The sequence below is a fragment of the Chanodichthys erythropterus genome, chromosome 12 (genome assembly GCF_024489055.1).
Source record: "Chanodichthys erythropterus isolate Z2021 chromosome 12, ASM2448905v1, whole genome shotgun sequence".
Lineage (NCBI taxonomy): Eukaryota > Metazoa > Chordata > Actinopteri > Cypriniformes > Xenocyprididae > Chanodichthys > Chanodichthys erythropterus.
The window spans coordinates 55099473-55114803 of NC_090232.1; the positions used below are offsets into that span (position 1 = coordinate 55099473).

The 15331-nt window shown below is 39.1% G+C and overlaps 1 protein-coding gene across 1 annotated transcript; it reads right to left on the reverse strand.

Moving 5' to 3' along the window:
* Window positions 1–11275: 11275 nt before the first annotated feature.
* On the reverse strand, window positions 11276–14176 carry LOC137031860 (microfibril-associated glycoprotein 4-like). The gene is made up of 5 exons (XM_067403189.1): window positions 13428–14176; window positions 13128–13337; window positions 12951–13047; window positions 12701–12868; window positions 11276–12605 (listed from the first exon to the last, which is right to left on the reverse strand). Exons 1-5 carry the CDS (start codon window positions 13431–13433, stop codon window positions 12349–12351), a joined length of 738 nt encoding a protein of 245 aa, XP_067259290.1. The 5' UTR covers window positions 13434–14176; the 3' UTR covers window positions 11276–12348.
* Window positions 14177–15331: the final 1155 nt, after the last annotated feature.

The following is a 15331-nucleotide window of genomic DNA, read 5'->3' on the forward strand; positions in this document are numbered from 1 at the left end:
ATTTTAGGATTATTGGTGATTCAGTAGACAGTATTTAGAGACATTCTTCTGTGCATACTGAGGTTTTATCAATCATTAATAGGAACTGGGAATTTCCCATTTTGAATGATTGTTAAATTTACAAAAAATGTTTTCCTAAAATTGCTTCAAACGGACCTTGACAGGGAGGAGGAACTTGAACATCAGATATTTAAAGGAGAGTTTGTCTCATCTACAACTGGAAAACACAAGCGGTGAGTAACTGGCTTGTTCTCCAAAGCTTGTCTGGACATTAAGAAGTTTATATTTTATACAAATGGTCTGAGTAAAGAATTCTTTCTTCTTTTCTTAAAGAAACAAACATCTCTGCTGTGATCTAGAGAACATGTACCAGCTGACACGTAACAGGAAGTACATGCTGAGAGTGGATCTGGAGGACTTTGAAGGAAGGAAAGGTTCCCTTTCGAAGGGAACTCCACTCTGCGTTGAACAGAACGCATTGGGGGACCGTCACGTGACCCAGGTGTCGAAAGCACTATCCAACAACTCCAATTGCTATTGGCCGGCGACAGCCTATGACGTCATACGGCGCGACCCGGATGTATAAAGGGAGCACCTGGAGAGACAGTCACTATCTTTTTCGTCTTTCGGTCCTGTTCTGTCTGATTGCATCTATAACCAACTCCGGTAGGGTTTTTAATATATGCCTTACAAACGTTCATGAAATGTGTTTATCTGTGTCCCAGGGAAAAATTTGACACTTGATATACATATTTTTCTGGGCGTTTTCTGTCTGGAGAGGAGCACGCACACACAGTGCTTGAGGGCACTGCTGTATGTTTGTCTGTTGTTTACGCTCTTATCTCGTTTGTCACTCTTCCCGAGGGAAGAGCTGTCTGCATCTCTGTCTGGTGGTTCTGGCCCCTGTTTGTGCTGAGGCTTAACGGTGGCTGCGATCATAGGGCTCGCAGATGAGCTCGTTGGGAAGTTTGAGAAAGTTTTATTCTCTCTAACTTCCCCGGGGTGGGCGAGAACGAGTGGATGACGATGACGTTCGTGTTTGACGTCATCGCGTCCGGCGGCGAGCGCTCCTCTGGCGGGTGTATGCGAGCTGCTGTGTGTTTGGGACGCGCTTCTCGGCGGGCTGCAGCTGCCGGGAGAGCGCGTTAGGAAAGGGGCCGCGCGCGGACGGCTCGACGAGCGGTTCCTTTCTGTCTATTAATACGGCAGCTTCCATACTTTCCATTCCTTCGTTTGATCTCCGTGTTTGAGATCGGGAAGGCATGGAAAAACCCCTAGCCATTCAGTTTTGTATCTGAACCCAGACAGACGGGAGGGGGAGGAAGCGAGAGTGAGACGGGTGATCGATTGTAAACACTGTTGCGTTTGTAATCGATCCCCCAGCTATAGGGTGATTTAAATCTACCTTCTCCTCTTCTTCTTCCACCTCCTGTGTATATAGATATATATATATATATATATATATATATATATATATATATATATATATATATATATATATATATGTATGCTTATATACATGTGTAACAGGATTAGGTGATTGACAGCAGTGTTTGCCTATCAGCGAATAGTACTTCCTATTTAAAGGCCGATTGGCTGTTACCTGGGATGCGTCACGTCCGTTTTCCCCCTTTGTTTTGGCTGTGTTGACGGTGGCTGTGGGTAAGTGTGCTGTGTTTTAATACGGTGACTTAGAAATTGTTGGCGTGCATAATCTAAAACTGTGTGTTTATTTAGAGTGCAGTCTTTATGGTCCGGTGCTGTTTTCCTTTTTGTGCTGCTTGGTGGGTTTGATGACTGTTTGCCTCTCAGGTATGCAATGTTAATAGCTCGTTGCGTGGTTAGTATAAAGTGAGTATAGTATATTTAACATCTTTTCTTGCTTAATTCAGTATATATGACTTCTTGTACCCCATGATGGTAGCGGTGGGTATGACTGTAACAAGCCCGTGCCTATGAAGCATTTTGTTCGGCGTGATATCCTGACGGTAAGTGTTTTAAAGGCAATTTATATCTGGGTAAGCATAATATTATTCATTTTTAACATCATCTTTTGTTCGACGTAGGATTCTCCCTCTCGTTCTATGCTGTGATTTGTTGGCTGCCGTGATCGTTTTATGTCGTGAATGTTTGCTGCCGTGAGTTCTTGCTGCTGTCTTCACGCTGTTAAAAGAGCGGCTGTCTATACAGCCGTGCCGATGAAGTCATCAACGTTTATTAAAGGGGACTGCTGGTTTGATTCTATTACGTGCCTTTCTTGTGCCCTGCTTCATGTTTTGGTTTATTTCATTATCAGTTACCATGGTTAAATAATTTAACCTTTTTCTTTTTCTTTAAGTTTGTGGATATTTGTTTGATTGTATTGCTTTATAGTTTCACCAAAGAAAGAAAAATCAATCTGTCGACATGTGCATGTTTAACCTATGAATGCAATTCAAATCATGTGGTGATTTACTGTATAGAAGTTGGTGTTTGTAACAATTTCAGGTGATTAACTATCTGATTTTCTGGTTACATTGTTGCTTCTCCTCACTTTTGTTTGTTGATGCCACTTATGTGAGGAGTTGCTGCATTGATGTCATATTGCCATTTCTGTCCAGTTTATTTTCAAAGTTATTTATTTTCCTTTTGATTTATTGCAGGAGCTGGGGTCCCACGGGTGGTTTGATCTCCCTCCTTGTGGTGGTGGTTCTCCTTCATCGTGTGCGGTGTACACCTTGAGTGTTTGATAGTGTGATTAGAGTGCACGGGTGTGTGTGCGTGTGGAAGTGTGCTCTTGAGAAACCAAACTCTACATTGATCCCAGCCGTTGGGAGCCTCAGCCCCTGCTGGTATTGCTGTTTTTGTTTTACATATACATACACATATATAAATACATACTATCTCAAGTTGGTTTTGTTTGATATCTTTTTCTCTTGTTGTAATTTGTGTTTGAAGTGGGGTTTCATGTATTTTTTGTGATTCATGGTTTTGTATTTTAATTAACTTTTGTATTAATAAACATTTTGTGTTTTTTTTTATACTCATGTCTCTGTCCTCATTTTGAGGGAACCGAACCTGTGTGCTATATTCCCCAATTTGGGCGGTTTGAGTATTTTCCCTGGGGTTAATTCTTAGGGTGGCGTAGTCGGACTTTATTATTTATAGGACTTTATAGTTTTATGAACAAAAACCTTGGGCTTGTGTCTCAAAATTACACCGCCACGTCACACATGTTTGTATATAGATGTGTAAATGTGTATTTATATATAAGCATATATCATGCTCAGATGCTTCTTATGGTCAGACTGATGGCTGTCCCATAGTCATTATTTCTATCAGCCCGCTGTTTCTGTTTGATAGTAAGAGGATCTTTTAGGCTTAAAAGAACCTTAGATTCCATCCTTTCATGTAAAAAAAAAAAAAGGAGCATTAGGAGTTTTTGGTTTTTGAGCCGCAGGAGGATCTATATTTTATTCATTTAAAATGAGACCTTATTTTCCTGTATAGGTTTCTGAGCATGTAGTCAAGAAAATTAGGGGATGGGCAGACTGAAGTTGATAGCACTTGTCACTTCAGTTAATATGTAAATGTTTAGGTCGGTCTTAATCGGCCGCCTGACATTGTTTGCTTGTGAGCTTCACTTTCTTTCTCTTATCCATGAGATTTGGAGGTGAAGCCCGGGCTTCACTAGGCTTGTGGCCCTGTAAGAAGGCCCGTAGCTTAGCGGCTAGGCTAGAGCTAGGTTAGGTGTGTTATTTACATAACCTTATGTATACTATCCCTTATTAGGTTGTATAGTTCCTAGTTCTGGCCTCCTCCCGAGGGAGTTGTTAGGCCATATGCCCATTATCCCCTATCTAAAATCTGTGCACGTTCAGGATAACACCTTTGAACAGTCAGGCCGGTGGCCGGCCCATGATGAAGCTTTTTCTGTAGGCCCGCCTTCTGGCTTGATAGTGAAAAGGTTCGTGAGGCTTTTGGAACCGGGGATATCATTCTTCTCTTTTGAAAGAACGAGGAAGGAATCTCTGGTCTTCGAGCCGCGGGAAGGTAAGACAAGATCTGATTTAATCGCTTAAATGTTCAACCTTGTTTTTATTCCTGTGTTATTTCCTGGGTGTGTAACAGTAATAATGATAATGGGTTTTTTGGGCAAAAAACTGGAGTGTTGAGACTGACTGAGTGAGCCACAGAATGGCTGCTGTTCAGTTTTCTCTCTGTATATTTTGCCGTTCGACTATTTTCAGTGTAGTTCGAACTGGCACTCATCACTTCAGTTTATGCGTTTGTGGCGGTCCTTTCCGGCCGCCCAGCATGATAGCTGTGATCTTTGCTGTATTTCTTTTTTGAAATTTCGAGGTAGAGATCAGGCTTATTATAGCGCCTGTTCTTTTGAATAGGCCTGTATGTTTTTGGCCAGGCTAGAACTAAGTGTATGTATGGTGTATGTATAAATAATTCCCATATGTATTTTAGTTTTTGGCCTTCTCCTGAGGGAGTGGCTGAAACTTTTGCCCAGATTATCCCATTGCTTATGTAGGTGCAACGATGAGTGTAACAGCTAGGTTTTTAGACTGCTTTGTTAGTGACCTGATGCTGTTTCTCAGGTGGTAGGCCCTTATGTTTGCGTAGATAAGTTTATGCTATTAATGTTGCTAGGCCCCACTCTCTAGTACATTCATGCTGAGAGGAAAAAATATTTTCTTCCGAGCCACTTGATTTTTTCAAGTTTGAGTTGACTATGCCAGCATTTTAGCTCTGTCCTCTAAGGCTTGGAACAGATTTGAGAATCTGTAGCAATGATTTTATTTTTTCTCTCTGTCAAATGGCATGTATTTCAAAGTTTCCTTTGAGTTCTAGACGTTTGCCCTACATTTGGTATGTGAGCTTGATATGCTGCCACAGGTTGGCACCCGCTTATGATAGTAGGCCTTCTTAAAAGCGGCCTCTATGTAAGTGCTGGTGAATCCTTTCCCCAGTGTTACTGAGTGCATCACCTGTTGGATTGCATACTCAGGGTAGCTAGATCACTTTTTGAGAAAAGTTAGTATCTTTCAGCTCCCTTTCAGTTATCTGTTTATCAGCTATATTGCATATAACGGTGATTGTAGGCTAGACTGTTCAGCCTCCTTCTAGTTAGCAATAGTTTCATACTGCTGTGTAATAGATTTCAGTCTGCTCACATACTGTTTTTGGTTTTTACACTGCTTCAGGCCCTGCAGCATGTTTGTTTGAGGTAGCAGGCTCAACTAGCCTCCCTTAAGCCATGTTGGTTGTGTATGGTTCCCTTTAGTCACAAAACTTAGGGTACTTTGCCTGTTTGGGAAGTGTAGCCTAGCACAGGTAGCAGTTAGCTTCCCGTAGTTAATTGGGTTTGAGCTGGTTCCCTGTAGCTTGGTTCCCTGGAAATTCACGAACTGAAGCCACGTGTCATTGATGGGCAGGCCCCTTCAGGCCTCCTTTTTAGTTTACATGTTGGCACAGATTGTGTTTTTCTGTGCGGCTCTGGATGAGATGTCAGTAGTGAAACCTTACTGAGGTTTGGTTTAACCTATTGTTGCCTCTGAGTTGATGATTCTAGTTGAGCTAAGAGCCACCTAGCGCTTAGGTTGGATCTTTGTGCTCCTGGAAACGGCCACGAGACTTACGCCGTGTGTCCTGAAGGATGCTAAGCCTGCGGGCCGCCCTTTTTGGATACACTAGTGTTTGTTTAGGTGTATTTCTCTCTGAGAACTATTTCTATACACTTTCGTTGGCCAGGGGCCCAAGTGGTAGATTCAACCCCCTCTTTTGCGGGCTGTTTACCAGGCTTGGGACCTAAACACTGCCACGAGCTGATGCCACGTGTCTGTTGAGGTTATAGGCCTTCCAGGCCTTCCTTAATACGTGTTGGTGTACGCTGTACTCTTCTTGCATAAAGAGTAAAAGGTACTTTTACTGAGTACACTGCTCGTCGGATTGTGTTGGGTGGATTATCATAAGAGCACTGTGCAGCTTTCTATTGCTGCCATGGAAGTTGTCTGTCCGCCGCCGGCTTAGACAGATGTTCAGAATGGCTTTACCAGAAACAGGCCTCTTTCTGAAGTTTACTTCTGTCTTTATGTATATAGAACTGTTGTCATGTTGTAGCCCCTCTCGGGCCTCCATGAGTATGTGCTCTTGGTATAGTCTACCTGTTAGGTGAGCTCTGCGCTTCCCCTTGGGGTTTGTAATAGTGCTTAGCTCCCTAAGCTGATTATGATGGTTCGGCCTTGATCAGGCCCTGTCTTAAGCGTCAGCCCCAGGCTGGTTTGTGCTCCCCTTTTCAGGGTTTTCAGCGCACAGCCTCCTCAGTGCATTAATTAAGCACTGGGTAGATCCTAGGTTGAGCGGATTATCTCCCCTCGATATGAGGGTTCATAGCACTCAGCTGAGTTCTGCTCTCCAGGATGCCCGTCTCTACGCGTGGGTCTGAGCTGGTTTCTGCCTTTCTGCAGTCACTCTTACCTACTATCTTCCTGAAGAATGCGTTTTAGAGGCTCTGTATTCAGACAGGGTTGGCCTGAACTGAGTCTGTTCCCTGAGAAGACCAGGTCGGCCTCCCTGGTGGCATTGAGGGTGACCTTGCTCCCCTCATGAGTGAATGGCCGAGGTTCCCTTTGGTTCCTTGGCCACATTCCCTTAAAGGAACCACTTTTCTCACAAGAAAATTGGGTTCTAGACGCCTAAGCGTTTCTCTAGGCTCTATTTGTTAAAAGAGAAAGGTAGAAGCCTGTGGGAAGGTCAGCTTGGGCTGTTGGCCAAAGGGAATGCTGTCACTGACAGCCTGGTGTGACCCGAGGGGGAGTTGCTGGGCAGTTTGAGAACTGCCTTGAGGTCTTTGCCTCAGCCATATTTTTTGGCAGGCACTCCCCTCCAGCATGGCGGTGTGGGTATATCGTTCCCCAATGCGTTCTGTTCAACGCAGAGTCTCGTTCCCTGTTCTCAGGGAACTATGGTTACAAACGTAACCTGAGACGTTTTGCTCAATACTTGTCCTTGTCTGTGGGTCCTGAAACTGACGGGTATAAACTGCATGTTTCAGGATTCACTGATGGAGGAGCAGGTAGGGCATTCTCATTAATTATCATAAATATTAATTTGTGACGTTCCAGTTGAGTTAATGTCCTCAATGATGCTCTTCTTCTCTGCAGGCGACTCTTTATCTAGCCATAATGATCAGAAGTTCTCCACTTTTGACAAAGATCAAGACCCCCATGATAGTAACTGTGCCAAACGGTATCTCTGGGCAGTTTGGTACGCAGACTGTCACCATACAAATCCCAACAGTGTGTATTTATGGGGAGAAGATACTACTCATGACGCCATTGGTGTTGTTTGGTCAACATGGAAGAATTATGCTGTCAGTATGAAATCCATCAGCTTGAAGATCAAACGAGTGTCTTAGAACCGTGTGCTTTGGAAGGGGAAACACTGGATTTTTATCGTATTTATGACATTTCACTGTGTTACTGAGCAATCATGTGTTATTATCTTTATTTGAAATGTATGTTGGCTGTTGGTGTACTACATTAAAACATTTCTTTGACTTACTATGTACATGATCCTTCACTCCCTAAAGCTTAGTTAACCTCCTATAGTGAATACTGAGATTTACAAGATCCTGTCCTCATACTTCTCTAAAAAATGTAAATATTTCCATCTTTCAGAAGGTATACTGTACTGTTTCTGGAACATTAGCATGAACGGTTGACACATATTAAGTCATAACGTGTATCCAATTACAAAATACTGTAACTTCACAAAAGTCTCTAAAAACAGATTCAAAACTCACACATGCTTGGAGGACTGGTAATGTGTTGTCCGATATCCATTAACTTGGTTAACTACGAGGTTCCTGACTGGGTACCATTTGTGTTGTTGTGCCTAGATGAGCAGTAATGCAGATGAAACGAGTCCTCTCAGAATGCAAACACTTTCAAAAATCGAAGGCTTTGTCTGAAATGTTTCAATTGTTTTGAAGAATGATAAAATGGAAAGCTCCCTTCATGTTGTTATGCAATACATACTCAGAGACAGAGAAATGCCATAAAGGTTCTTTATTTTACAGCAATGGGCATTATGGCAGGAAAAAGGTGAGTAGACTGTGCCATGATAGTTTTTGTAGAACTGATATGGATGATAATGAAATGTCTTTTCTTTACAGATGTCAGATATTGTGTATGGCTGAATCAGATGGATGGCAGAAGCACACCTCGCTGACAGGTAAGTAAGGAGCACATACATAAAGGACTTGGACACATTAGGGGAATCATACACTGGAGAATCTTGCAAGAGAATAACATTGGAGAATAGTCAGTAAGTAGTCCACAATGTATTGTTTAAATACCAGAGTATAAACCTATATAGCGAACCTGTCTTGCATACTTTGCAAGTGTATTATTGGCGCTTTAAGAGTATATAGTTGTTCTCACAAACACGCTCCATTTGCTCCGTTCACTTCCTTCTGAGCCAAGAGGAATATGTCTTGTGGCTCATCGAGCCACTAAATGGTAATATTACTGATATTTGATGATATATTTTGAATCAAAGCCATTTCTTGCATGTTAAACATGCTACACTGTAAAATCCAATAAGTAAACCTTACTTGAAAAAAAGCACACTGTAAAATCCAATAAGTAAACCTTACTTAAAAAAAGCATGCAAACCGATTGCCTTGAAAAAAACAAGTAAGGTGAAATAGGAATAGTATGTAGAACTAACAAGTGCCTGTCTAGTATTGTACACTTACAAGAGAGTTCCAGTAACTTAAAACAAATTTGTATTGTATACTTAATCAGAGATGATTAAGATTAGATGTAGCCTACTTGTCTTAGTATAGACTACTCAGAATTACTATTTTAAACAACTAAATCATTTCAAGTAAAATACACTTTGTGAGTATTCCTAACTCATTTATGCAAGTTGTGCTAAGGTGATGTTTTCTGCTTACAACTTGGAATTACCGAGTTTACTTTACTTCAAAGGCAATCCAGTTTACTTGTTAAAACCATGCAAACCGATTGCCTTAAAAAAACCAAGTAAGCGTTACTCAAATGAGTAACACTTACTTGTTATTTTTTAAGCCAATCGGTTTGTATGGTTTTAACAAGTAAACTGGATTGCCTTTCACTCTCAGAAAACAAAGTAAATAATTATACCTTTAGGGGTACAATGGTACAAAGGTACAAATTTGTACCCTTGTGATTTGTACCTTAAGAGACCAATTTTGTACCTTTGGTGACAATTTTGTACCTTTATTTAACAGTACAAAAATTGACCCTTCAAAAAGGGGTACAATCGTTGACTATAATGATATATATATATATTACACTCACACACACACGCTGAATTAAAATCAGAATTTATTAAATCCTTTTCATTTTCACATTTTACAACATTTCATTTTTAACACATTTTTAAACATTCCATATGAGTCCATCTTACCGGGTGTTAAAAAGTAACACTAAAGCAGTGTTAAAGTTAATGAGATAATTGATTGATGATTGAGTGATGATTGACAATTAGTGGAGACACCTGATGATAATAAGCAGAATCACTGAAGAAACAACAAGAGAAAGAGAGAGACACAACAACTACAACTGACTTCCAGCCATTAAACATTATTACACTTATTATTAACCAGTTTGATTTGATTTCTGTCATACATCAACAAAAGTTCTTAATGAGAATGAACAGATGTTTCGATGTTAATGTTTTAATGAAAGTTTAGTTTGAAGTCACCATGATGGTGAAAAGCATTTCCTTTAGTTGGGCTCTTGACTCTATTTATTTACATTAATTTATCTCTGGCTGCTCCAACTTTGTGTTTGTAGAGCACATTTGTTATGGTCAGAGAAACTATGATCTGAACTGTGTTTCCCAAAAGTGCTGTGAGCCAAAGTTGATCAATTTAGGTTTACGATGCTTTGGGAAGCACAGTCATAATGGTTGTTTTCTCATTGTGAAATGGCCAGATTCATTGGTGACATCCAGTATTAACTGGTGATATAGATGTTATATTATTTCTTTATAGTAAATCTGTTACCGCTTGAGATCCAGCAGAGCTTTTATGATCTGAAGGGTTTTTTGAAACACACACAGACATCAAGAATCAGCATATGACCCTCAACAATGGTGACAATCAAACAAAGTGCTTCATGTTGCAGTGCATGATGGGAGCCACCAATCAAAACTCATCCATGGCTCCCATCATGCATTGCTGCATGAATAAATTATGCAGCTGAATTGTCCTGTAATTTTGGTAGATTGTTCATGTTTGCTTTATTTTTCTGTTGTTTTGTTGTGACAGTAGCTTGTTTTGTGATGTTCAGAGTTGATCTGTTTGTCAGTATTTTGTATTTATTTATCGTCACCGTTCTTGAGAATCAGATGCTGATTCTTGATGTCTGTGTGTGTTTAAACACTAAAGCTTCAGTGCGTAATGTATTATTCTTAAACAAAATAAAGCCATATTATTGTTGGATCTCAAGCTGTAAAATCACAGGACTACAATCATTAATACTAAAGCTACACATCAAGCACACAGTCAGAGATTTAGACTCTAAATGACATCAGGCCATCACATGACGATTATATAATCATCAAATTATATTGTGACCAGATCCTATTTTCTCTGACCACAACAAATGTGCTTTACAAACACAAAGTTGGAGCAGCCAGATAAAAATTAATAATAAAAGTTAAAGAGTCAAGAGCCCAACTAAAGCAAACGCTGACCTCTTTCATGGTGACTTGAAATGAAACATTCATAAAATATTAATTAACACCTTTTTTCTCTCTTTCCTTCAGTGATTCTGCTTATTATCATCAGGTGTCTCCACTAATTGTCAATCATCACTCAATCATCAATCAATTATCTCATTAACTTTAACACTGCTTCAGTGTTACTTTTTAACACCCAGCAACATGGACTCATATGAAATGTTTAAAAATGTGAAAATGAAAAGGATTTAATAAATTCTGATTTTAATTCAGCATGTGTGTGTGAGTGTAATATATATATATATATATATAATATCTCATTATAGTCAATGATTGTACGCTGTCAAAGCCAATTTTGTACCCTTTTCGAAGGGTCAATTTTTGTACTGTTAAATAAAGGTACAAAACTGGTCTCTTAAGGTACAAATCACAAGGGTACAAATTTGTTTTAAGCTACTGGAACTCTCTTGTAAGTGTACAATACTAGACAGGCACTTGTTAGTTATACATACTATTCCTATTTCACCTTACTTGCTTTTTTCAAGGCAATCGGTCTGCATGCTTTTTTCAAGTAAGGTTTACTTATTGGATTTTACAGTGTACTTTGCGAAGTGGGATTGTGAAAATATACTTATGAATGTGATTGGCTGATTGAGTCTTGCATATTACTTGTCTGACTGCATTGTGCCAAATGTAAAGTTTGGAGTGGCTTCCTCTCTTCTGAAGAGGCTTTTGAAGAGTTTCTGTTGGAATTTTTGCCTATTCATTCGTATTTGTGAGGTCAGACACTGATGTTGGACAAGAAGATAAGGCTCGCAATCTCTGTTCCAGTTCATCCACACCAAACTCATCCAGCCATGTCTTTATGGACCTTGCTTTGTGCACTGGGTCACAGTCATGCTGGAGAAGAAAAGGGCCGTCCCCAAACTGTTCCCACAAAGTTGGAAGCATAGCATTATCCAAAATGTCTTGGTATACTGAAGCATTAAGTGTTCCTTTGACTACAGGTAAGGGTAAACCGTTATAGCTCCAAAGAGGTCAATGTCAATGTTTATGTATTTAGAATGTCATTACAGTCCCTGTTGGTGTAATGGTCAGGTGTCCCAATACATCTGTACATATAGTGTATATAGGATTGTATTTATAGGGAAAATATATTGGTTCATTCCCCATTTAGTCTTTCTAATGTCTATCATGGAGATAAATAAATCTACATTGACACACAATGCCTTTCATTACAGGAGTTTATTGAAGTTTATTGTTGATTAAAGTTGTAAACTTAACGTGTATATATATATATATTCGGTAACACTTTAGTATAGGGAACATGCATTCACTATATTAACCCTCAATAAACTCCTAATTTACTGCTTATTAACAGTTAGTAAGGTAGTTGTTAAAGGTCATGCAGAATAAAGCATTAATATGTGCTTAATAAGTACTTATAAACAGTCAATATTCTAGTAATATGCATGCTAATAAACAACTACTTAAAAGACCCTAAAATAAAGTGTTACCATATATTCTTACATGATTTACTACGTTACACAGTTAACAGAGGAAAGGAAACCCTTAAACCTTAATTTAATTGTTTTGTTTCTGAGAAACACTGTAGTAATTCCTCTAAGACACACGTCTGATCTTCATGCTGATGGATTTCATACCGACAGCATAATTGTCCTTCCAGGTGTACCAAACATTTCCGATGGCGTAAATGGTGGGATCTTCTCCCCATAAATACACACCGTTGGGGTTTGCCTTGTAACAGAGTTTGTACCAAAATGCCCCGAGATGCGCTTTGGCACAGTTCTTTTCATAGGTGTCTTGATCCTTGTCAAAGGTGGTGAACTTCATATCATTGTGGAAGGTCAAAGAGTCGCCTGCAGAGAAGAAGAGCATCATTGAAGATATCAGGTGCACATTTAAGTGTGATTTTTTTTTATTTATTTTTTTTATGTGAATGAAAGTGTCCTACCTGCTCCTCCATCAGTGAATCCTGAAACACGCAGTTTATACCCGTCAGTTTCAGGACCCACAGAGAAGGACGAGTACTGAGCAAAACCTTTCCTTCCGGTGAAGTCCTCCAGATCCACTCTCAGCATGTACTTCCTGTTACGTGTCAGCTGGTACATGTTCTCCAGCCCTGTTCACACACACACATGAAGAACATGTTCAACCAAACACATGATCATCCACACAAACGGACACTCACTGTGAGATCTTACCCAGCCAGTATTCGCTCTCCACAATCCCAAATCCTCTCTTGTACTGATTCCACGGCCGATAGAAATTCACACTGCCGTCCATTCTCCTCTGAATCACCTGTGATGGGTTTATATAGAAGATATGATTCATAATGTATGTTCTGATGTGTGTTTAATGATCTACAGTCACATTCGTACCGTCCATCCTCCGTTGTCTTCATCTTTCCCAGTTGAGATCATGTCACAGTAAACCCAGACAGGAAAGCCACTTCCTGGATAGATGGAGTAAATCCCACTGAGCTTTTGTCCTGCTTTATAAAGGTCAGAACAGTCGACCAGCGTGTTTTCATCAGTACTGCATCCGCTCATCAGAACAACAGAGAGAAGAACCACCAGAAACACCATCATCTACACAAGACACAGAGAGAAAGAGATGAACATTAGACTGAAATACAGTTGAATCCCTCTGTATGAATGTAGAGTTATTGAAGAACTCACTGCCATCTTCTCAATCTCTCCTCAGTAGATCACAGCAGAGATTTGTTTTATCTAGACAGAAATAATACAAACATTTTTATATTATGTCTATTTTCTGAAAGTTGTATAAATGTCAGAGTATTCTGTGAGGTAGATGAAGAATATTACAGTAACTCACCGTTTATGTTGTGTTCAGTTTGACAGACACTCTTTATATCTGTCAGATTCTCAGGCTCCTCCTCTTTGTTACTGTAGAAATTTACATAATAAACACATTTTGGATTCAAATAAAGTCTTCTGCATCCTTGATGTAAGTTAAACATGCAGTGACTGACACAATTGTATTTTATATATTCAGTAAATCTAATTGGATCCGGGTGATTTAGTTTAAAGATACAATTTGTAGTTTGGATTAATTTCCTTAATGATTAATTATAATTTTGGGTGTAAATGTGGTCTCTCTCATAATGTACTTTAGATTTCAAGAATGTTCCCTGTTTGACATGCTTGCTGTGCTTCAGTGATTCAGTGCCTGGAACTGCTGCTTTCAGTGATATTCTTCTTATTCTTCTTCTTCTTATTATTATAATTATCATTGAATGGAAGTCTATGGCAGCCCATGGAAGTGCTTGGTAAAAAGTTATGAAAATTGGCACATAGATAGAGGAGAGTCTGAACACTGACCATAGTAAATTTGGAGTCTCTATCTCAAAAAATGCTGTATTTTATAAATGCTTTGACATATAATTGTATGTGTTATTGTCCCCTGAAAGCGCCTAAGAAGTTTGGGACCGACACTGCCTAGTGGAAAGAAAATATACATATATGCTTTTAACTTTTGTTCTGATTGAACTTTTATTGACTGAAACCTGTCTTCTTACATTTTTGGACATGCCAAGTACAATGATACTAAACTTGCAATGGTTTGCCCTATGGCCTGTCCGCCATTTTGATTTATCGATTTAATTTATATTATATTTTGACTGGAACAAAACCATTGAAATAATAACCCGTGTTTCCTGATTTCTGTAACAAATAAGGAAAAAATTAAAATAAAAAATGCACAATAGTATAAGTAGAATAAGAGAATAAATAGTTGGCCATAAAGAATGTAATTGGCTCTTAATACTGAACAGTTGGTCCAAATGACTTCAAAATTGGCATGCAGTGTCTTTGTTCGAGTTGCCAGCATAGTGCTTGAGGAAAGTTTTTTATCTTTAAAAACATGGTCATCAGCAGCCAATCAATTTATTAGAAAATGTTAACAAAAGCCAATTAGGTTAAAACATAGTGGACTCATTTGACCTGAGAGAACTGTGCAATTATTTTAAACAAAAATCAGCCACAGGGAGTTGCTTTTGCCATTTAAAGCCTTATAAATGGTTTTATATAATGCAGTCTTTCTCAGAAACAAGAATCTGAGACTATATATCTGCAACTACTTGCTTTGCTGTATAGAAATGAAACTTTAAAAGCTAAAAGCAAATTTTGTTATATTGTAAGTAATTTTGCTAATTCCATTTTAACCCTTTTGACGCGTACGATCACATGGTGTGATTAGAACTGCCAAATTCAAATCTGCACTTGGCGCATTTCATATGTCACAAATATTTGCTATGTATTCAACCACATAATGTTTGTTTTAGGTTTCAGACATTTAAATACACGAGTACTAGCAAAACAACACATTTACAGTTTATAAAATACACACTGATGTCTATAAAGTGGCAATATAAATTATAATTAGACGACGTTTTATTCATATCAGATACACATTGTGTAAGTAACATTAAAGTTTACTCTATTCTTCCCCAGTTCATCAGTTTACTTGCGTTCACGTATTTCAGGAGAATGTTGTAAATGTTGTAAATCCAACAGAATCTGTGGCACAAACTAACATGGTGGCACCCATAACCCATAATGAT